Raw genomic sequence first — 25,312 nt, 5'->3', positions numbered from 1 at the left:
TCTGCCGCAACATATATATATACATTTCATACCGCGGACTCCCAAATGCAAGGAAAATTACATATATATTGGAGAAAGAAACGTTCTTCCAAACGTCATCAAAATATCGTGAGCGAGTTACATATTTTTCAAATCTAAAAATACCAGCGATCCGGAAAAAAGTAATTTCTCACGACGTATAAATGGGTGATTAGATACATCCTTATTTTAGATTTAGCGATAAAAAATTGTTCTTTCTTATCGACTTCGGAATACCTGAACAACGTTTCAAACCATGTTTCCATTGCCGTGTGTAAGGCAAACTCCAACAATGGCCAACAGATCCTTCCTGATAAAATTTACTTTCAGATCCAAAGAGAGAGAGACCGTAACAGTTTTGTACTTAACATAAAAGTAACGTTGAAATCAAACCGACTTCGACTTTCGTCAAGTGGTTCTACGTTCCCGACGGAGAGCGCTTCACATCGCTTGCGATTACACCTCACTGTTCGTGAGTGCATATATCCTGCCACTGTGGTATCAAATGTATACCCACATTATGCACCGCCATGCTCGCGTGTTGTCTGAAAGGACGGTCAAGTCCGTCGTAGGATCTACGGTCAGGTGGCGACGGAGCAGTTGGTGCTCGTTGTATAAGTGCTGCGCTGTAAAGTCTATGAATTTAGGGCGCTCTTAGGACTACGAGGATCGGCATACACGGAAAACCGTGTACAAAACCAGGATGTGCTTTTTATTTTATTTGTATTTTTTTAACGAAGAATAGTTCTCGCCGTTGATAGATCGATATCGAGTTTATTATCCCTGAGGTGACAAGGAACATTAAAAATGTCGAGAATCCACTTGGAGAAGTTGAGATGAACTTGATTTGTATCGAATTACGACGCGTGTAAAAATTCGAGAAGTTTCGGAAGCGAAGAGGCGATGAGCGACCGTGAATCCCTTCAGATTTTTCGTATCCGGATGTCGTAACCGCAGCTTCACAGTGAGGCACAAGCATATCCGATGTAGTGAAGCGATAGTAATGCACCGTGGAGTCGGCTTATTGTTAGTAATTTAGCGCACGTGGCTGACCTCGTTTCCGGTTCTTTTCAAATATTCATCAACAGGAAAAAACTTTGCTTTACAACGTTTCTCGCGGGTGTTTCCCAAACCACCACCACCACCACCAACACCAGATATGTAGTGCTTTCTCATTGAACAGATTCTTACTACGCGTCGTCTGAAGAAGACACGTCATTAGCAGCAATTTTCATCAAAGACACCACAGGCGAAAATGATGAGATATATTTGTACACGAATAATAAATGAAACTTTTATCCTTGAAGAATCACCGAATTTTATACACAGGAGTTCAATATTCAAGAGTATTCTCGGTTATTTTTTCCACCGCCTTTTTTACTGCAGCATTACAGCAATCAAAATCTTAATACCAAAATCCATTCAACCGAAGGATAATTAATTTTCCGATGAATATGATTTCAGATATAATTGACGTTAATTAACGAAACGAAGAATAGAATCAAGGTAGGTATAAGCACATAACATATATATCTGAGAGAAATGGAAATGTGAAGTAGCCGTACGATCATATCTGCCACATCCACCGGCAAGCGGTAAGCCTGCGTCAATATTTCAGAGCAGCCTGCGATCACCTTCACCTCATTTCTGTGTCCGTAACCCGACAAGCTCGGAATGGGGATAGGATTACGGAGAAGTTGGCTCTTTAATTATTTATAGGGGGTGGGCCGAAGTATCGATTCACTCCGATTCTACTATGTTTGTGCACAGGGATATACGTGGGATATACAGTGACAGGGGATCGAGGATACGACAAGCAATTAGCTATGCTAAGATGAACGGGATTTTTTGGTGAAAAATAAACGAAAACAAAATTAGTATTCGAAGAAGCTACCGGTGACGTTTAACTGAAATGTACTGGCGGAAAATAAATTGTTCGATTGAATCAATTGGGCAGATTGGATAAATTCCCTGTCAGTCTCTACGTAGGTACTATTTCATATTTTTGTATAACTTTCACAAGATTTTTCTTTGCTTTTGTTTTTCTATTTTTCATTCCACTGTGTCCCCTGTATATTAGCGCTTTCTCTCTCTGTATGAGATTATTGTAGAAAATGGCGTCAACTTAACGGACAGTTGAAAGAAGGACCAGAAGAAAATCGATGGTCTACTGCAGTAGTTTAACGACACTGCGCGAGATGAATCAAATTGGTTTCGAGTCATATTAAAATGCGAGTTGCGCGACATCGTGTATAATTCGATTCCGCGCGATCGGTGTGAGTGATTTAATTCCACTGTCGAAGATCCGGGATATCGCACGGTATATTTGATTATGAAATCGACAGTGATTGAACTACGTACGCTGAAATCTGTCCACCATTCGAAACAGGTTGAAATTATAAATTTTTTCCGCTCGTAGAAAAATTGATAATATTTAACAATTACGATATCTAATCGTTATAATTTCGTATTACTATTTATATAAATTAGGTTTCTCGATAGAGGCAAAGCGTGAGTGAATCGGAAAATTCACCGGACATTAAACTCGGCGCTCAAAGCGACCCTCGTAACAATTGTCGATGCCTCGATATTCTCGATAGTTAATTAACTAATGCCTGTATGCCTGAGGGTCCATCGCACACTGATAGATATACAGGATATCGAAAACGCATCCTCGCCTAATAAAGATCTGGATACAATATGTTCATCACGGGCAAAGCAGCTGCAACATGCTTTGATCTCACGCATCAATACACGCAGTGGGGACCATGATGTGTCTCGTTGCTGGCCTCGCAGGAAGTAAAGCATTGAGCGCATCAGTACTTCCGGACTATGCGACGACCGACTCGAACGCACACCCCGTTTCCGGTTCGCCAGAGCTTCGAATGCGCTATGATAAAGCAGCTGCTCTTTAAACACTTCCGTGGCTGTATCGCGCTCATTTCGATTATTACCTCAGGTATAGGTATATATCGGTAAATATTTGATGAATCCAGCAGAGCTTTTCTCATCTGGCTTTACCATAACGATAATTAACGTTTACACTGTATCGACCTCGAAGTAACGAGATGCCGATTGGATCGAAATATTAAGTCGATCGACGAAAAGGTTTAATTATAAAAGGAATAACATAATCCATCGTGACTGAGATTTTTGGTCCAAGGTACTCGAAAGAGAGAAATCTCCCGCCAAATATTAATTTGACACTGCGAGTAAACGCGACAAACTAAGCATTCGTACTCTGCGATTATCGCACAGTTCGTTGAGTCCAATATGGCGCCAACAGTTTTCACAAATGAAGAGAAACTCCTTTCATCCACGTAAAAGTGCAAAAACTCGATACAACCAGAGACGAATTTTTTTTTCTCGTATATACCTGCGTGTGATGAACCTAACGCGATAAATACGAATCCCGATTTGAGCGCATGATAGGAACTCGTAAAGTTATGCGTCTGGCGATCGCAGCCTCGCGTGCCGTGGAAATAACGCAGGCATAACACGTATCGTTTCAGCGGAGTGGCCGGCGCTGTGGGGATTGAAAAAATAAGTGTTTACAGCTACGAGTAACTCTCGGGTGGAAGACACGCGACAGGCAGTTTTCACGGCAAACCGGGAGCCGTTCGAGACTTCGCGGGACTACAAAGATTTCAAAGACTTGACACGCTGTTGTACATCGGATATCAAGAGCGGTTCACCCCTCAAATAGATCAATAAAACTTCATATTTCGATCTGATCTACCATTTCTAACGATAACGAGCCTTCCTGATTTCCTTATTTTGTAGAGCACAATTCGACCACTTTACTCTGGTTATTTAAATTCGTCGCTGCAACTGGAGTTCTACCTTACTTGAGAAACGATAAAAATCAACGATTGAAATTTCATATTCCAGTTTAGTTTACCATTTCCAACAATGACTAGGGTGTTTTCGATTTTTGCTCAACTTTACTCTTGTAAATTCGTATCCGCGGCTGAGACTGAAAATCTACCTTGCTTGACAAATAAACGATAGTCGGCATTTCACAATTTTATAAATAGTTTATTCCGACCACTTTACTCGTGTAATTCGAATCCGCGGCTAGGGCTAAGATGCAGGGCTGATAAAATCCCAGTTACCATCTCTCCACGTGCGGCGTCGTTGCAGTTGCACCGCATACTTGCGCGTTCTCCAATTTATGCCAGTGCTGCTGTGCAGTATCGTTGCAGATGCCGTGGAATTCGACTCCTTTGTTACATTTTCCACTTTCGTTCCTGCGCAAGAGACATTTTCATTCGATCCACCGTCTCGGGCGTGCACGCGCTCTCTTGTACTCCAGAAGTGCCTGCACACTCGCGATTGCAGCTCGATCCTACGACCCTGACATACTTACACGTGTCTCTTACTCTGTGCCGCGTGTTCTAGAAATGCACACGAGTCGTAAACGTACCCCATATTACAGAAAATGAACGTACGGTCGTTTAAACTCCGACTTGACGAGTTACGTCAAGTCGTAGAAATTTGCTCGGATTGAGGCTTTCGCAGTTCATCCCTGGAAATATAACCGTCATTCGAAATTAATAATACATCGACCGTAGATAATTGTATTAGCATCTTCGTGGATCCCCAAAACCAGTTCGTATACTTGACCTATGCTGACGACTCGTCGTCACTTGCGATTTCATTCGAAAGATAGAGTTTAGTATGCCAGGGTCGCGTACCGATTCTTGGTACAATTTCAATCGTGAAAGAGCGTTCGATTTTTAATGTCAAAGGTTGAATCAAGTTGTACTTGATCAGGTTTCGCTACGATTCCGTCCTACCGCTGACAGATAGACCCCGGGTAAAAGCCTCGAGCGCAATTATTTTGACGACTGGATCCGCGTCGCGTCGTCGTGAAATCGACGTTGTTTGTATATTATTCATTACGAAAGACTGTACTTCTATGGACATCAGCTAAATACATGAAACATAATTTCAAAATTAATTCAACATATGTCGAAAAATTTTCAATCTATAAAGTAATATGCATTACAACGATACGTAGTGAAAAATATAAGTAATATAGAAGGATAATTTTACATATCCTAATACTATGAATATGATCTGATTTCCACTGTAACAAAGCAAAAGAATAATTTATGCATAAACGTGTGCGGGAATCGAAAGAATTATATTAGGAAATTTAAAAGCGAACGTGGCTTGAATAATCCAAGAAATGCAATTCGTACAGATTTGATGTAAATTTCGACAGATGTAACAACTCTCTTGATTTTATTACGTGTTCAGCAGAGACACTCGATTATCGAACAATGTTTAATGATTATTACTGCGGTACCGGAGCAGTGATTTCACGAGATATACGTCCCAATTGAGCGGTGTGACTACATTAAACTATACTGGTGTGACCGAATCGGTGAAGGAAATTGAGCCTGCAATTCACAATGCTATAAATAAGCAACAAAGTTAGAAAACGGATTAGCGAGAAATGTCGAAACAGTTTGAACAGTACGGCTACTTATTCTTACAATGAAACAATTAGTAAACGCGAAGAGAAAAACGAAAAGAATAATATAAAACTACAGTCATTGTACGTGATCGTCATACCGGTCGAACATTATCGAAGTTCTGCTTGACACACGCCAGACGGAATTACATGATGTCGCCGTCTAATGATACGAAGATCTGGTGGTAAGGAAAGGCTTCCCGTCGTCGACATTTCTACAAAGTGAAAGTATAATTCAATCATTTGTCAAGGTGCCGGAATTGAGTTAAGAATGAATAAATAATGCGACAGAATCTTTCCTCAAAGTGATAAAAATTACCTTCAAGCGAAGCGAAACACTGCGCTAGAGTGTCACTTCAATTCACGTTAGATGATAGAAAATAGAGAGGAAACTTCTCGCAGCCGCGAAATGAACGGCTCGTCATTCGCTCAACGACACATTGGAAGCTAACTTGTTGCGTTATTACGTTAATCCGTGGATTAAGAGATACTTATCTTCAAAATACGATCTCGGATCCGTCGGAGCGTGTAGATTGAAACTATCCGGTGCTTCGTTCGGTACAGCCTGCGGCATTCCATGAAATTTTCGAATAGAGAAAATTTTGGTGCTCGTAACTAGTCGAAAAAAATGTTCATCAATGTACAATGCAGTGTCCGACAATTTTCTACGACACCGATCTTTCTCTATGAATTTGGGAGTAGCCTCATCACTGTATGAAAAAAGTGAAACCTAATTGCTCGACCTTTTGCACGAACCTTCAAGCAGGCCGTCGTCAGAGATGCCCGGCAATTTGATTCAATAAGATTCGCTGTAATCTTTTCTCGATTAGTACAAGTTAATGGACCGCGGTAAATTTTTTTCCACAAGTAATTCAGCAGCGGGACTGGACGAACAAATCGAAATTGAACGTAGTCCTCCTATTCGTTTGGAACGAAAAAAAAATTATTCCATTAAAAGATCTACATTATTGCAGGTTGATTGAGGGGACCGTCTATAAATCGGCAATAATCCAATCACCAAGAACTGATCATTCTGCGGTCGACCCGAACTAGACGAAATCTTACATCGACAATTAGTATCACGCCGGTATTCAAGCGGCGGAAAACATCGAAAACCTATCAACAAATTGACGAGTGCCCATCAAATGGTCGTCACTTCTGTCTTTCATTCGGTATAAACATAATCATAAAATTTAAATCGAAAACTAACGGTAAACACGGAATGAAAAGGACCTTCGAACGAGAAAAATCTCTATGTGCTTTATACACCTGTACCGTGCCTCCAGAGTCGGTGAGACTCGTACTCGCGGGACTTCCAAGTGCAAGTCGAATGGCAAGAGGCAAGAGTAAGAAAAAAATTTAAAAAAAAAAAAAAGAATGAAAAACAACGTAAGAAGGAATCTTAGATGACGATGGTTGGCGAGGGAAAGTGAAGCTTATCGTGAGATGATCAAAGGTGTGCACAGGTCGATTTAGAAATTGCACCGCGTCGTGCCACGGAACCGTTAAACCTTTTTACGCTTCCGCGATATTCCTTTTTTCCAACCGTAATTACACTCCGTACAGAGTCAACGGTTCCGCGAGGTGTTTGTAATAAGGTGGCCAGCGATGCAATGCCTACCTGTTGTATCCTCTTGACGAACTGGGGGGTCAACGTCGCCTGGTACCGGAGACGTGGTACGGTTTGGTCATAATGCGAACGTATTTGCCTGTAACCTAGGCACGATATTCAAAGGCCCTGTATGCCTCGATACGTGCACGTAATAGCTGCACACGGGTTCTGTGCCTCATCCGCGTATATTTATACCCATACCGCGGGTCGCGGACAGACAACGTGGACGACGCAGACACGTACACAGACGGACAAGAAAGACGAACGTGGTTTTACATAGCCGCCGGCTAGGCCGTTCCTTGGCCTTGCCAGGCAGGATTCCTAAGGCACGAGTGTCGCCATTTTTTACTCTTGTTTCATTAATTTTTTACCCCCGTCATTTCCTATTTATTCCCACCAGGCTCTCCCTCCCGTCCCCCATTCCCTTCTATAAAAGCCCCCCGGGATCACATTCGTGTATACTCGCCGTGGGATTCGTTAGGTGCTGGTTTTTTCAACCGAATTCGTTTTATTCGGTTGTGTGTTTATTTTAATGATACGCTGTTATTTATTTATTTATTTTTATTTTTATTTTTTTTTTCACTTCTCACATCGGTTGTTCCTTCATGATTGATATATTATCGTCGTATAAACAGACCGATGAAGCGAACTTATTCGATTCGCTGTTATACGGAGACGCTGTGTATTGAGATTAAAAAAAAGATCGATTCCCAAAGTTTTATATTCGTGAAAAGTATGCGGATTATAAAATTGTCAAAAAAAATCTAGAGCTCTTCTTCTCGATATTCGAATTTTACGAAAGCAGTACTAAAACGACGTTGCGAGGAACACTACGAGATTCGTGCAGGACGACGATCCTTAGAAAACACGGACACTTCTCGACGTAGTTCGATACGACGAAATGGATGCTGGAAAGACTTGCTCGACGGTATAAGTTGACGCCTTTTTTTCATCTCCCGCGTGTTTACAACACCGCGAAGAAGTCCTCCAGAGGTAGAATCCTTGTGACTTAAATGAGGCACAAAAGCATTGACATCCATCGGTGGAGGATGTCTTCTAAAAATAGATCGTCGCAGTCAGCAAGAGAAAGAGAGAGGTAGAAGGGATCGCGAAGAGGTAGGTATAGGTATAATTGGAACTTTCCATTCGGTGTGCAAATGCGATTCTCAAGTTCTCATGGATTATGCGAAGAAACCACTCTGACTGCCGGCTCGATACGCCGCACAGGAAAAGTTGTATTTATTGTCAGTAGCATCGTTTCGACGCCGCGACGTTACCGCGGATTCGCTGCAAAATTTTCATTTGTTTATAGACGAACTCGATCGGTGACGACGTCGTTCAACGATGAGTTTGACGTTACGGGATTACTTTTGTTTACCCTGGAACGTGAACAACGGGCGCAGAATTCATTGCGACATGATGGAAAAGTATTTTCTAAGTAAAAGTAGGCAGCCTGTTATTTTTTTTTTTTTTTTTTTTTTTTTAGAGTCAACTCATTACTTCAACTCGTTACTTCATGCTGTAATGTCCGAATCTCGATTGACCGATCATAGATTCAATTTGCTAAAAAAACTTTCCTTCTTTATCACGGAATGAATCGGGAAGTGGGACGAAAGGTCTTCTTTTCTCTATTTGTTCGCAACAAGTTTCTCAGCTGTCCGTTTCTCACTGGATTCAGTCTTGAGCTGTATTGACTTTCGTCGGAGTCCGATGTAGTTGTTAATACAACAGGTACGTATAAAAATTTCCTCAGTTCTCAGATAGCCTATGCTCTTCTGAGAAATTTCAAGAGACGCCTTTATCTCTCAGACCTTTTATGGTAAAGTGGTAATTTATCCTCATTAACGGTTACAAGTTGTCAATCATCGATAAACTGCGGATTGATGATATCCGATTAATTTTACTGATTTTTTATCATCGGTATAAGTATTTCAAAGTACTTTTAAAGTATAATTACGAGACGTGAATACGTGCTACCTGGGATCCTTTATCATACGACACGTATATGATTCAGAATGTAATTGGCTAATTTGCGTATCGTTCATCATTTACGAGTTGTGACGAGGAAGGTGCGAATCGCCATCGGCGTAATAATATCCAGCATGTGTAAGAGGTCTCGAAGCGTCGTCGGAGGCCGTTTGAGGATAATTTTATTAGTGCGAATCTCTGTACCTACGGCCAGAAAGACTTTCGAGTCTTTTAAGAGCGGTGCTATAAAATCTTACAGAGGGAACGGGGCTTATCGACGGTTGCAAAATACCGTCGAAACGATACGGGGAGTTGGGGAGTTCCTAAGCGCGCAGTTAACGCACCATGGTACAGAGTATCCATTGTGTTCGATGGATGCGAGAATCTTGCATATTGCCATCTAATGAACACCGGCGTATACTCTTCGGGAACGATGCACATCCTGCAGTAATGAGGTATTGATGTACCAACCACGTACCATCCATACCCGATTCTCAACTCCCTGTATCAGCTTCTATAACTACAGGTACATGCAGTCAGTCAGGTAGTAAGCCTTCTTGCGATTGTTTTTTCTTTTTTATTCCTCCTCGTCGTCTTCGCCCTCCTCTTCTTCTTCGTCTTCTTCCCTCTTAACAAGCTCTTAAGCCCGTCTACCGAGGCTTCGCGAGACTTTCTCATATGGATATAAATTTACGTGTATATCTTAACGTTGAACGTAGCGAAGCTTTTGGCTTTGACGAGCCGGTCCATGCCTCATACGGACAGCTGAAGTTACGAGATTGCGTGGTGTGTTATAAGTGCTTTCAAAACTTATCGTTGGTGGACATCGACTCGTTTTACCCCGTACAAGACAAACTTCGTTCCAATCACTTTCTGCGTCCTAATTTTCAGACTACATGAATCCGTGAATAAAGTTCGAAGATTTCTGCAAACCGACTACCAATTAACGACAGCCAATTCGAAGTCGGTAAGTGAAGAAATCGAGAAGTATCTCTGACTGACTTCTCAATGACCTGACCACTTGGCCAATAGCTCATTGTCGATGTGCAGGTAGAGGTTTAATTTTCTTCGATCATTCGTCCACCTTGTTATATTCGCGCTTGAGCAACGTCGTTTCTGCGAGCTGCGCCTGCCTGATTCTTAATTTGTTCCTAATTCGTTCGTTAGCTCGTTTTGAGGACTAACAGACAAGCGTAATTCGCCGTCTCTGGCCTCGGGCGCAAACATCGTAAGCCGAAGGGCGAAGCGAAGCGATTCAACATTCCGTAATTTCCTATCTCGGTCGTTGTTGTGCTTAGTTCGAGACGGACCGTGAACACAGGACCAAGCTAACAATAAAACGTTGACAAGCAAAATGAAACGGCAATGCCGACGATACAGTTATTGCTGCATGCTCACCCTCGCGACTAAATTAACAAGTCAGAAATGACACGGCACACTTGCTGATATTTCACTAGAATACGCGAGGAAAAATTCTGTACCTATTTGTGACCGAGGTCATTCAACAGTCTCTGTCCCCGATTATACGGAGTAACGTCACCTGAATCTTTCTATTCCGGTCTATTGAATTACTCAGCGCTTGCTTCGAGTTCATTTATTTTAAAATCCAATATATGTACAGTCGGAAGCGGTCGACCTTCTCTCTCCTCGGTGTCTCTCCTGCTAGCTCTCTTCCAAACGAGTGAACTTGCAGAGGCAATATAGAAGATCAAATAACTGGAAGGTAAATGGAGAAAAGGTTAAAAAGAAGATAGGTAGATGAAAGGGTGGGAGAACTCAAACAAAGGAACATGAAACAGATTTTCAAACTTACGAAACCCCGACGATAAGTCAACTCGTTTGATTACTTATATAATTACCACCGGTACCAACAATCTCCCCGAATATAATCGTCCAAGTTTTACGCCCGGACGGATTGAGGAGATGTTAAAATCCGATGACCTACTCGCTGATTAATCGGCAGAATCCTGAAACACCTTTAGCTCCGTCTACGCCTGACGTCACTTTTCATCCTTAATTACACACAGCTTGGGTAATAGATTTTCATAAATTCTTTAACTTACGAACCGGTGTCCCGGCGCCTCGGTAATTCGCCGTCACTTCCGGGTCATTGTTCGACCCATTACATATATCCTTGCTCATATCCGGTTCCTATTACGCGCGAAAAACGTTTTGCACACAGTCCACCGGAATGCTTGTCGCATAGACGCGGAAATAAGTATGGACGCGGGAATGGTCGAAGAGTCGTGTTACCATCGCCTGCCGAAGAAAAATCTCTCAACCTTTCAGACTTTTCGATCTTACCGTGAAAGGCTTGAATAAATAAAAATCATCCCCGTAGCTGAGAGGTTTAAATAAAAAAATATTTTCTCGGAATGTGACGCCGCGAAGGAACCGTCATCTGCCAGAATCTCCCCTGGGCATAAAAAGCATCGTCTACATTATATATTACATACCTACATACGTACACGATGCATACAGGCATAGCGAATACATTTACAGTCAAAGCGCGGGTTCGGAAGTCGATTCGGTCGGTAGAAGGTTTGCTTTTGTGATATGTATCCGCACTGCGTATGACAGGAGACAGCTGGTTCTCTGGCTCGTATCGTTTTTCATTTTGTCGCGGGTAATACTGTTCTTTTTCCCCTCTCTTTTTGTTTATCACCAGCTTTCGCGTCAATGATATTTCAAATTTGGTAAACCAATTCGATACTGCCGTTTCAAAATTATCGTGCCGTTAACGGAGACTGAAAACTGTACAATAATTTCCGCTTGAAAAACCTTACCCATTATTCGACTGACGAATAAAGAGAACAAATATAAAACATCTCGAAACGTTTCCCCCGTACGAAAAATTTACGATTTTGCTTCAAATATCTCACCTTCGCCAAGTCCAACGCTGTAATTCTATTGTATAAAAATTTCCACAATGAGAAAAAAAAAACATACGCAACTTTCGTTAATTGACTCGCGTATCAACATTAGAATGTCCCTGTACGATACCGCACGGCGTAAAATATGCCCGTGATGATGAAAGTGCCGTAGATCGACAGTGCGCCGATTCTTACGCATATAATGCATCATTCGTCTATCTAGATCCGGAATCTCCCCGTATACATGCATATATGCGTACACGCATATAGCTGCGTACGTAACACACATGCGATTTTCAGGATCTGGCGATGCCATTTTACGCGCGTACAATAGAAATCCATGAGAATTCCAGCTGGGTGAAAAACGGCCTTCCGTACAATGCGGTACGTGTAACGTCGGATGGCCGACACCCTTACGGAATTAGATCAGATCGGGCGAGAGCGAGGAACTGGTTGTGTTTTCGTGCACACCGGATGCGGTCAGCATCGGGCAGCGGCGCACGCGTCCGTTTAAGCTTGTGTGGGTGTAGAAAGTTGCCATTGTGCGGGATCTGGTTTTATATAAATAGCCGTTGGTACGGGGCGCACGGGACTCGCTGTGAATAATGAAGTAACGATCACGTACGTACGCGTGCATACAGATAGATACGCACGCATTCGCGCACCGTACACGTTGCATGCATTTGTCCAAGGTGCACGCGGATATATCAGGCCACGTTGTTTGTATAACGCCGAGTCTCGGTTCCCTCCTTTGTAAGTTCACGGAGCTATAACTGTTCCCCAGGTAAAATCGGTCAACCCTTTTTTCGTTATTTTCGGATCGATATACTCGAACCACTGCAGGATTTAAACAACACCATTAATCGAAGCGTATATAAAGATGACGAATTATACGGAACCGAAATTCAATTAGTTCCTGTCGACTATAGAGACCAAGATGAAAATCATCGTGAACTTGGTATAAAAAGGAGTCTTCAGCTCTACCGAAACGCTAATTTTTATAGCATCTGTAATATCACAATGCCTTATCCGTATCCGAGTCATATTTTCATATACTTTTTTCCCTTTCACCGACGAGAAAAACAAGTTGCCAAGTTTTCCAGACTGTAAAGATTCCGTGAGGTTTCCAGATTTTTTTTTTTTTTATCTTCAACTTTCACATCCACGCGTTTGGTCAAATTATTTTTAACCGTATCGAGGAAGCTTCTCCCGTAGAACCACGAGACTCTTTCCGCAGCTCAAGCGTCGTTTGAAGCAAGTAAAAAGGGAAGGAAAAAAAAAGGTACAATAACAATAAATTTGATTTACACTCACGGAGTTTCGTTGCCGGGCGAAAGTCTGCAGCTTTGTACATAGAATTCGTAGTCGGCGAATTTCGGCGAGGATGCGGGGGAGTGAGTTTTCATCTGGCTGGACCAGTGCCGAAGACGATGATGCGGAGTCTGCGTGATAAATACGGACTCTGGAGTGACGAAGAAATTATCCAAGACCCGGACTCGGGGAGACGTCGGATTAATGTAAGTCACGTTACAACGCCGATGAGTTATCACCGGTTGCAGTCATTCGCACGCGGTTGGTTCGTTCGTTATATTACACATATTATACATATTACAGCCTGTGTATAAGGCGCGGTACGAGCATTTGACTTTCTTCTTTACTGGCAATCTCTTCTCGGTCATCTCTCCTGACAACCTTTCAAATTTATCCTAACTTCAAACGCAGTAGAGACGACGTCTCAACCATTCGGCCCAAACTTTTGCCACCCCGAGTCGCACTTTTATTTATACCACATTGTAGTTATTGAATGTATTTAATCACCGCGCTTGTTCGTGCAAACTGCTTCCTCTGAGCAATTCTAATTTCATTTTTCATCCGTTGACACTAATGTCCAGAAATTTTACTCGTCATTGGATATGTGTACAAAAAGGCAGAATGAGAAAGTAATTTTTCGATCTTTTGTCATTCGTTATACGTGCTTATATAACGACGCTGCGTCAGCACTAATTCCAACTTACGGTCGATTAATGGCTTCACCTTAAGTTTAAATAAATTATCCCGAAAATTCTTATTCCTTTTCTATGCTTGTTCGAACACTGCACACCGCAAGACGAATACCTCGAACACACGCACCGTATATCGAAATGAAATAAGCTACTACAAGACAACTTCCATGGAGCACAATGGCGTCTGATCTAATTCCATTTTCTGCCATACCCACAACATGTGATACACGTGCAATTCGAACGACGAGAAACAAGATGGGCGTGATGTATTCTCGGATGATCAGAATCCCTACCTACACTCACCCGACGTTCGCGAAGCGAGCAGGAATATTGCGTAAAAAAATTCACTCTGCCGGGTCCCCCGAGACAGTTGTAAATCGCAAATGACCCGTAAAACGAACTAGGTACCCGATAAATAACCCAGTGCGATAAAATAGCGACGCGTTATAGCTCGTCTAATTTTCGAATCTATATACAAGTAGGCTAAAAGGGCTTTCGTTTTCTGCGCCGCGGTTATTACATACGCTCACTCATACGCGCGCGCTATCTTGCACAAGTTATCGCATAAGTGCGAGGCGTTATTACCGGGGATAAAAGGGGGTTTACGGCCACCGCTTATACAGAGCCGAGTATCCCGAGTTAGGTAAAACGGAGTGTGTCTGCCCTCGTTATCACCTTGCACCCGTAAGGAACGGAACTTGGTCGACGAACATGCGACCGACGGAATAATCCGTGTCACACCTTCGCCCCCGCTATTTATGACAAGGAAGAAGCACTTTACGCGTCCTCCGGTGCGTGACGATAATAATCTGTCCGGTTAACGCGGGCTTCAATTCGGCCCTAGAGTCGGCCGATTTGTACTTCGCATTATTACCTGGCTTTCGTGAAATATCAACCTCGGCCGTCTCTCCGGTGCGATCAGCCGTTGGCAGTATGCCTATATGTATGTGGGGCATTCCACGTCAAATTAGCGGCCCATGTACCTCACCCCCTTCGATATTAAAAGTTTTTTAGTACGATGTTCTTACCGATCCGAAAAAGGGTGCTGGAATTTTTTTCACATTTTTTTTAGCCATTGATGAAGCTTGAAAAAAAATCGAAAAACCAATTCCGACAACGCCATTTTTTTAAATCTGAAAAAATTCACTGATTCTGTGATTTATAATGTAATTATTGAACACTACTCGATAATGCGATCTCAATATTTACTACTTTTTTCGTATGTCTATAGTTATTCCTCGTCCAAATTGTTTTTGTTTTTTTTTTTTCTCCTAATATGCCTTGATCTAAATAGATTCATATTATTTTCATCATTCCGTGATCTGTGACCGTGGAATAAAGAAACAAAAAAACAAAAAACTCTAATTCCGGCATGGAACAACTGAAAACTTGCGAAAAAAATAGTAAATATTGAGATCCCATTATCGTGTGGTGCTTAAAAATCACGTTTGAAATCATAGAATCATTATGAATACTTTCAGAGTTATAAAAATGGTGTTTTCGGGATTGGTTTTTCGATTTTTTTCAAGTTTCACCGGAAGCTAAAAAAATCTGAAAAAAATTTCGAGACCCTTTTAGGTCGGGAGGAACGTCATACTAAAAAATTATTAAAATCGGGGCGGTTGAGTTACATGGGCTGTTAATTTGACGTGGAATGCCCGATATATAATACAGCGAAAGCCTCGACTGCGGTAAGCTTCAATGATCGCGAGTATCACCCACGCTCTGCAAACTCGTTCAACTTATAGTTATGCACCAACGGTCGCTTCTTCATGTTTGTTTTCTGCACCATCCGGTGACCGTGGAAATTTATAATTTAATATTCCCCAGATCATTCCCGACCTTTTCGTGAGCGAAGTGCGATTCCTCGCCTGAGTAGTTTGCAGCAAGAATTCAACACTTCATAGATAAGTATGCTAATTGTCTCTAACGTAATCCTTAGCGCTCGTTTGCAAAATTTCTCGCACACCTCCTAGTCTTTCATAATTCTTATATTCATTGCCGCTCTGTATACATATATATATATATATATATACATATATATATTTATAAAACGCTAAACAGACTAATGCATAGTTGAACAACTTACGTGTGTCTGTAAGTAACTTTTGGTTTCTGTGAGAAGCTCCGAGACAGTTTCCCTCTCATTTAATTTCTCTAGTTATACTTTAGTCATGTTTGTTTGCACCGTCAACTCGTTGACCACCACATTAACCTGGAGGGAGCAGTATTACAAAACGGGTTACACACATTGACCTCTCTCGGACAAGACGTGAAAGATTCTCTCGTTGTACTTTCTAGAGAGTAAAACAAACGTTCTAGACTTTTGGTTATTTTTTCAACATAAAATATTACACGATCCTAATTATTTTTCAATGCGGGCATATGTTGATTGAAATTTGGCTTATTACGTGAAATCACTGGTCAGCTCGATTTCTTTCGCGAAACCTGTAGCGTCGGTTAACGATACCATTATATCTGAATTATTCTAATTCAGTATAAATTTGTTCGCCAAATATACCTATGTATGTTATCATGGAGACAAAGCGTTGCCCGGAACTTGGATATAATCGACAAGGGTAAATATACGTGACAATTTATAATTCTTTATAAAATGGAGATATTTATTTCCACGCGAATTGAGATACGTCGTGAAATTTAAATTCTCGGATGTACATTCGATAAGAGTATCGTAAAATTTATAATTGCGACAATATCCCTACCGCGTAAAGCTATACGGCATAAAGTTCCCGGCTGCACGCCGGCAGAATGTCGAGGTTGAGAAATTCTTTTGGCAAAAGCCGCATCGCCGATGTATAATATAGTTTGCGGTTAAAATGCGCCGTTGTTTCGCATGCAGTGGTTCTCGAACGCGCACGCATAGGTATAAAATTAGTAACACACCATTGCTGGCCGCATCGTGCATGATTTTACTACATACACCGTTAAATATTTCTCTATGGAACTTTCTATACCGTACTGGAAGTTTCATTCGCATACGAAACAGCGAATTCACCATACATTTACCTTTCATTCGAGTTAAAATTGCAATAAATTTACTACACAATTTATTAAATTCAAATTACTTTTTTTTGTTTTCTCTATAAATTTTAGTAAAATCACAAATTTTTATTGTAAATTTAAGACAAATACACGGTAATTGTTTTACTCGTTTGTTCACGCGTATTTTCCGTACACAAAGTAAGCGTTTCTACGAAGGTCGAGTGAATCTACGTATGCGCATGCGCGGAGTACTGAAAATACCACTTTCGAGCCCTAGGAGTTAAAAAAGTAAAAGTAGTCTCTTCCGCGTTGCGCGCGTGCGCTGTCGCGAACAAACCTGACACTACACGACCCTAACCTCAATTTCGTGCTTCGTGAAAAAACGCGTAACTAACTCTCTTATTGTACAAAGAATCGTGTGCAACAAGGAGGTAACAGTTTTCTCATCTCAGGTATCTGCATTATCAGTCCTCGGCTCACCTAAAACTCACATTGCAAACTTACGCTCGGCCCGAAAAGACCGAGTTTGCCTCCTTGTGCCACAATACACTATTTTTACCGTTTCGAAGTTTCCCAAGCGTTTTGTTCCCTCCTTCTCGGTCATTGTCGGCAGTTTTGCTTCCCAGACCTCGTTGATCCCTTGGACGAATAAGACCGCGATTCGACGTCTTCGCGGTTGACGCATCAGCATCAGAATCGACGACGCGACGTCAGCGAACAATGCCTACTAAATTGTGTCACGCCGATCTCTCTCGCCGCGTGCGAAAATCTCTACCTCTGTACAAGAGGAGACGACTCCGAGCACCTGGCGAGAGCGACAAGCGTAATCGCAAACAACGTGCCCGATGGATGACCCAGCTCGCCTCGACGTCTCTCTGCGTTGCGTTATCCGGAACCTCGGCACCAACGGCACCGTCTGCATCCCTGCGTTTTTCGTGCGAGCATAAGGTACAAGGCAGAAGAAGGTAAGGTATCAGACACCCCGGAGTAGCCGAGAAACAGCGACTAGGCGTACAAAGGCGTTCGTTATCTACCGCCGTCGCTGGATATACGCCAACGTGTAACAAGAGATACAATGTGCCTTTTTACAGATCCCCTCCCCCCAATAGAGTATCGGAAGACCTTCCGAGGTGCGACGGTTGGTTGCATCGACGGATCGCGGGGTGCGATCCGAGAGCTGGAACTGCGTACCCGTGTTCCCTGCGGGGCTTGTTTGTGAAGCAGCCAAGACAAACACGTGCCTCCAGCAACGCGCTTTCCTGTGCTTACTTGTCCGTGCCCATGCCCATGCAGCCCGACTGTAACCGTCGTATTGTAAATCTTATCCTATGGTCACGCGGGCATACATCATTGATTCGCATCGCCGGCGGATCCTTCCTATTGATAATGAGACTCGGACGGATACATCGGATTCAACACCTGCGGCTCTCTTGCTCTTGCCCGTGTGATTAGGGCTGTACTCTCCGGGTTATAATGCACCTGGAAAGGAAATTTACCTTGCGTACATTTGGTTTCATCCGCAGGCTGCAAGCTGTTGCACGGACTTTGTAATCTGAGTATCACGTTGTAGATTGTAACAACTCACAGCACGGAGTTTTATCACAAACACTGTCTATACAGTAATGTAGAATAAACATTTTCCTTGACGGTCATTTTCACCTCAAATACTGAAATTCCATAAAGCGTGGAATGCTCCTGTATTATTACACCCTCGAAATGGCAGCACTTCGTATCACAAGCCGGACTAATGCATGCAGAAAGAAGATATATATATACATACAAACTCAACATAGGTATAAGAAAAGAGAGCCAGGAAACTGTCGACCTTCGCGATCAAAGCGTCCGGGCTTTTGAGCTGCGGAGATGCCGAGTTGGCCTCTTCTCTTCTCCTCTGCTTTCCTCTCCTCTCCTCTCAGCCCCTCTCCTTTATTCTCTTCTCTTCTCCCGCAGTGACAAACGCGGACAATCGACTCGCAATTAGGCATGTTCAGGCGGGCGGAACGAAGCGGATTGAAACGAGTGAGGAACGAACGATTCGTCGTATCGTCAATCGTCCAGAATTGAGGGGGATTCGAGGAGCCCTTTTGTGCCGAGAGTGCGCCTCCGAAGATGTGTTAGTGGGTTAAGGTCAGTGGTCCACGAGATGATCGGTTCGTACAGGAGCTACGTCAGTGTGTACGAATGAAAACGCAGGGCGTGGGCAGGCATGAAATATTAATATCGAGTTGTTACTTACGGCAGGTGATCGGGGCGCGCGTACATGTACGTACACCTACATCTACGTATGTGGTATAAGCGCGGTGTAATAACAGCTCGAGCACACCAGAATCAAGAGACCAAGAACCGACGCGAAAGCAGCTGCAGGCTGACTCTGATCCATTTCGTGAATTTTAAATCTTACCCGCGTTTATGCGGCACAACTGTGACGAAGATCGACAAATGACGCTGATCCAGATGTGCTTTGTAAATATTTACAACCATCGTCAATGTTTTACCGTTTCTTATTCCCACAGTCGCATATCGCCATTATTCACCGTAGGTAACAGTTACAGCCGGGGTCGCATTGATTCGACGCGATAATACGAGAAGCCGATGACCGCGAAGCGAATGTAAGTCTAACATCATTTTGAGCAAAATTGTTTTTTGCGGTTTTTGTCTCAGGTGTATTTTATATAATACATATATACACGTATGTATCATGTAATACGTAATACGTACGTCACCTCTACATATACCCATAATAGCTGTTTCTGTAATTGGAATCGTCGATACACGCGTACATTGGTAATAAAATAAAATAAAATAAAATTAAAAAAATAAAATAAAGTACTATGTGTACACATACGGATACACAGCGTTGGTAATTGAAACTAAAAATTTCCAATCAAACACGTAATACGTGCTGCAAGATATAACGCAAGCATACACGAACACGAGCGTAATAAATGTTTGTATAGAAAACAAGTCGACGCGGCATTCGTCGCCCAAGTATTAAGACTCCTGCACATTTGAAATTGATATTGGCCGACTCACCTTATACACGACGTAAAAGATCCGTGAGGTAAGAATTGACGTTGTTTTTTATTCGTTTACTTCCATCGTTTGTTTTATTTTTTTTTATTTATTTTTCTTTTTTTTTACCTTCCCTCCTCTCTGCCTTTATTTATTGACCCCGTTTCTTTATTTGTTAAACCTGAGCCAAGTTCGAAGTAATCGTGCCACGGTGATCAGAGACTCGAGCAACGGACTTCCCGTACAAGGAAAAGCACCGCGAGACAAAGGAGCCGTTAAAATTCAACAAACGAAAGAGCAAAAAAATCAGCGCATCGTCGGTAAAAAAGGACAGAAAATTAAAACAATTCTCATACCGATGATGCAGAGACGAATGACAAAGTTATACATGCACCTCGCTGCCGACTGAACGCGAAGCCGACATGCTTTGGCACCGGTAGCTCAATGCAGGAACCTCTTCCTCAAAAGGGACATTCCCACGGCGGTACGTCGACCCTTCGAAGGTCCGACAAGTATCAAAACCTCGGGCTAAAAAACGGCACTCAGACCTGTTTCACATCGGCCGCTCGACCACCTTCGTTGTTCGACTTTGGCTCTGGATCGAGTCGCCCTCGAAATTGCGCTAGGTACTTGTAAGTCCACGTTGATGTTAAATTTCTTTCGAGAAGACATAGAAAAGAGAAAAAAAATCAACGGAAAGGAAGTTGATGCTCCGAAGAATTATTCCCAGAAAAAGTTAGGATTTGAGCCAGATATTTGCAAAGCCATGTTGGCCACATTTGCACCGCAGTGCGTGTGTGTGTGCGAAAACGTAATTATTCGTCAGAATTGATAGGTAATTGATAAAGTAAACGAACGTTCACTTTGCCTCTCAATTCGTGGGGGTAAACTGGCAGTTTGTGTTAAAGGTAATTAGCACAGGGTCCGCGCGGTGTTTCGATGCCCGCAAGGCAAAATGACTCCTACCTCCGTATAATGTATACATGACATATACCTGTAATACTTGTACATACGAGGAACACGCGTGCATGTGCGGGTTATTGTACGGCAATATAATGACGACGGTAATGGAGGATAATAGTTTGCGGGTACGTTAAGGATCGTCAAAGTTTCAGCATCGTATACAGGGATAATCATACGCGCATGCAGAGGTGAATGAAGAATACCGTTCGGAGTTACAAGCCGGGCTCAAGGGCCGCCGACTCTCGACGGGCGGAAGACCGTGGGACGAGGTTCCGGTAACGCAAGTTTCAGATAGACCTGCCGCTGCACCTCGCTGTCTGCATGCAGAAGTCTCTGCTCTGACCGTTAACACGAGCCGTATTTTTTATTTTTTTATTTTTATTTACGCTCGTCGTAAGGATTCCTTCTTGTGGAAAGGTATACTGATTAACTAACAATAAGTAGCGACTAATTCCACGGGAAATGGAGGTGCCGCCGGTACGTACATAGATAATATTTACGCGTTACACGCACCTTCCATCTTTCCCCACCGTATCAACGCCGTTTCTTAGAGCCAACGCGACTGTAAGGAACTATCGCTGAATGTCGCGCTAAAGATAAGCCCTGCGGATATGTAGAGTACTTAAATTCGTTTCTCGTTGCCGTACGCTCTACCAACTTATGTCCATTGTAACGCGGTACACGCAAACTCTCCTCGAGTTTGGTACACGTCTGTGTAACTAACTTCCGACTTCTTGCAGCCCTGCGTCAATATGCTAACTGCATATTTGCTGCAGAATGTTGGAGTACAAGCGGAGATCGAGAGACGGTAGGAATACATAGGTATTACATATTGCAAGGCGAAAGATAGAGACCGAGAGTTGACATTCAGAGGGTATAGACGTAATTGCCCAAGTCATTGTGAATAAGTATTTGAGCTGCCCTTTCGGTGCATCACGTATGGATGGGAAAGTTTCTCTCTGATTGTGAGTAGGTATATCGCATCGCCGATGTACACTTTGAAGTTAACGGTGTAACCTTTATCGTAATTTGGATGAGACGACGAGTTTATTGAGGAGATAGTCACTGTTTGGAAGGGTTGGATAAAAAAAAAATAAAAATTACAAAGTAAATAAATCTTGTCAGAGATATTTGTCATGATCTTTTAAAACTTTTCTTTTCGCGAAAGTTAGACACCCAACGATCGCGGATGGACAAATAATAATCGAGTCTCAAATTTTTTCATAATAACCACTACGACGCGATTAATTAAAGTATGTCTATTATGTTCCAACTGTGAAAGTTGACTTGTACACCACGAGATTCGAGTAAACTGTATCGAGGTTGATCAGGTAGCCATAGAAAATATATCCAAGCAAGAACTTGAATTTCCAATACATAGTTGGTACAGATCTAAGAAATACGTCAGTCGTGTCCGTGTTTAACTTTTGGAATGTGCAAAAGTGCGTCGAAAGGCGAAGCACGTTCGGCCCGGAACCTCGATCTAAAAGTATAATAAATGGTGGTGCAGGAAGAGAATTTGTGAGAGTAACGAATTCCGCGGTGCTCCTGTGGAAGGTGTATTATACCGCTCCCGAAGTGAATCTCAAGATATTCAGAGGCATGCGACCACCGATCCCGAAAAGGACCCTAATCAATATTATGTAAGCAAACTTACGATTCCCCGTATAACTCCTTCAGTCTCTGGATAAAATGGAACAGCTAACCAACCCCTGGTTGGCTACGGTCTGCGAGAAGCCCTGCTTGATTCGATTGAGCTTGAGTGAGGGGCAGGGGTGTCTCTGAAGCGGATAAGCGGAAAAGGTAAAGTCCCACTACTGGCCGCCAAATGTGCTGCTAAGGCAGCCTTATACCGGAGTTGCGAAAGGTTCTTTCTTTTTGACGAAGACTTTGAGCGACGCGCAATTCCATAAATCACCGTATCCGGTGCATATACCACGGTTAATTCGAATCGGGAAAATGCGGAGAAGATAGCCATTACGGTGTTGAGTATAGTTCTAGCCCTATAGTAAAGTATCTGCCGGCGTGACATCGATATTGAGTGTAGATTTATACCTGTAACTACGCTGATCGATGATTACAAGCCGTACCGTAAACCTCATGTCCGAAGCGATGATCGCGTGTTCTTTTAACTCGTTTCAATTACCGCTACCACTACTACGTGACAATCTTGACCAGTAATCGTACAATTATCTCGATTAGTTCCCATCAGATAGTGATTTTCGCGCCATAGACATCAGCACTCGACGACGCGAGTGTGTGGCGGCGTTGACCGTGCCGTTCAACATCGTCACCTGCAACCGCTAATGGAGCGATTGAAAATGGAGTGGAACAAGCGGTTTTGGACTGGCCATGAGTCAGCCCTCGGTATTCCCGTCCTCACACTGCAAGTTCCAAGTTTATTGAGAAAAAGAAGAATAATTTACAATTTCATGATTAGCGACCCAAAAAAGTTTGCGGTACCAAGTTTTATTCAAATACATTCATTCGTTCTCAAGATATCAGTATTTTTATTTGATTTGTTAGAATTTCGTTATTTAAACAATTGAAAAAGAACTGAACCGATCAAAGCCAAAATTTAATCAATTCCAAGTTTAGAAAAACCGAGTCGATTGCCACCAAAATCATTGAAATCCGGTAATTCGTTTTCGACATATCGGCGGACAAAAATATTAATCACATGCATACATACCGGTGACGTGCGTTTCCGTGCGGGTCCGGAAAAAATCTTTGACGGCTTGAACTCGACCGGGATCAAAGGTGCTCAGGTCTAACTCTTATGCGCGCACCCAACTTTTACCACATTAACGCGTACCCGGGTAACCGGGTGCGCACATAAGGGCTAAAAAAAGCACCGATCGTCCCGAGATTCCATTGAATTACAGTATGTAGTTACGGTTTCAAACCACCACTACTGTAATACAACGGAATCTCGACACGATCGGTGCTTCCTTAGACTTGAACATCTTCGGTTCCTGTCCAAGTCGTGAAACATTTTTTTCCAATCTGCAAGAAATGCATGTCACAAAATGGCCTACGTCTGAAGTTCAATTCCCACATGAGGCGCCATTTTGTGACGTACGTTTCCTGCGGGTCCGGAAAAAATGTTTCACGATTTGGACTGGACCGGGATTCGAACCCGGAACCTTTCGTTTACCGTGAGACTGTTCTGACCACTAAACTATCCAGGCCCTTGCTAAATCACCTTCTCGGATTGTTACCAAACTATCTCGAGAAATGTCACGTTACAATACATACATATATATGTACATACGTGCGTACATGCACACATACATCAAACCACGCAAGGATTCATCCGAAAATGGTCGGGGGGTGATTCTGTCGACCTTGAAACGTCGAGATATGGTGAAAACGCGACTTTTCATTTTCGGGGTGGTTACAATAACTTTCTATTTTCTCGGAAAAAAGAGAAACGATAAGTTGAAAAAGGGTAGCTCGAACTTATAAGGCACAACATTTTGAAACGATAAAAACCATGTCAACTTTTCCAACATCGTCATAACCGCGTTCACTGTGATGTAAATATTTCCATTCTCGGAAGAGGACCGGCTCAGCCGTAAACCCGTGGGATCGGCTATCGGTCGTATATGTATACTACCAACAGACCACTTGACACCACTCAAAGACATTTTTGAGGGACGTACTGGGAGCGAGGTGGATTTGGGAAACTTCGTTACCAGCCGGAAAGGGCGACGGACCGGGCCGCTCTTTCTCTTCTTAATTTTGAAACCTTGATTAATATGTGGCAAAAGTAGTTATAGAAATACAATAAATAAAATTCTTACTACACTGTTCCAACGGTATATGTTAATCAGTTTACGCACACGCGTGTCGACGATCGGACCGAAACTCCGTCCCGGTCAAGTTGTTGTGAACCATTGTCCTCGGCACACTGGTTTCACTGTCGTATAATACCGTGTATACAAAGCGACCACCACACCCAACCGAGCTGGTTACGCCGCACGCAATTTTAAACGCAACGTTATCTCATTTCTGACTATAAATAGGCAAATTTTGACGCACCGGTTACACCGCATAGACTCTAACCCCGATTATGACGTGTTTTAGGTTAGCATAACACGCGAGTGAGTTCCTCGTAGTAGATAATAAAAATGGACATTGTAACCGAGTATGCTGACAGTAAGGGATTCGATAGTTTCCTGCTGAATTCGACGCGTCTATACAGTGCTGGAGATCTGTTTCCGGTGTTCGGAAACACGGGATATTTGATCAATGAATTACTTCCGGCTATTTGCCTCAGTCGCAACGATTATGCCCTGTTTCATGGAACAATATAACGAGTGGCTATAATCGCATGGCGAAAGGATGGATAAAAACTTTCAACGAGTAGATGTAA

General features: G+C 42.6%; 1 protein-coding gene across 5 annotated transcripts in view; it reads right to left on the bottom strand.

Annotated features, from left to right (window-relative positions):
• The window catches only part of LOC124215218 (uncharacterized), a 78,979-nt gene that overhangs the window by 7,831 nt on the left and 45,836 nt on the right, over positions 1–25,312 (bottom strand). The window contains exon 1 of one of the 5 annotated variants that reach the window (XM_046618330.2): positions 18,456–18,481. The exons of 2 other annotated variants lie outside the window; for them this stretch is intronic. In XM_046618330.2, coding sequence (XP_046474286.1) covers positions 18,456–18,466 — 11 coding nt within the window. In that variant the 5' untranslated portion in view covers positions 18,467–18,481. Of the gene's footprint in view, positions 1–5,601; positions 5,628–13,267; positions 13,375–18,455; positions 18,482–25,312 lie in introns of those variants that run through there. 2 more of the 5 variants (XM_046618326.2, XM_046618329.2) reach the window with 2 other exon arrangements.

This window comes from Neodiprion pinetum, chromosome 3 (assembly GCF_021155775.2).
Source record: "Neodiprion pinetum isolate iyNeoPine1 chromosome 3, iyNeoPine1.2, whole genome shotgun sequence".
In the NCBI taxonomy this organism is placed as follows: domain Eukaryota; kingdom Metazoa; phylum Arthropoda; class Insecta; order Hymenoptera; family Diprionidae; genus Neodiprion; species Neodiprion pinetum.
Note: the sequence above shows the minus strand (reverse complement) of the source record. Positions and strands in the feature narration are given on the sequence as shown.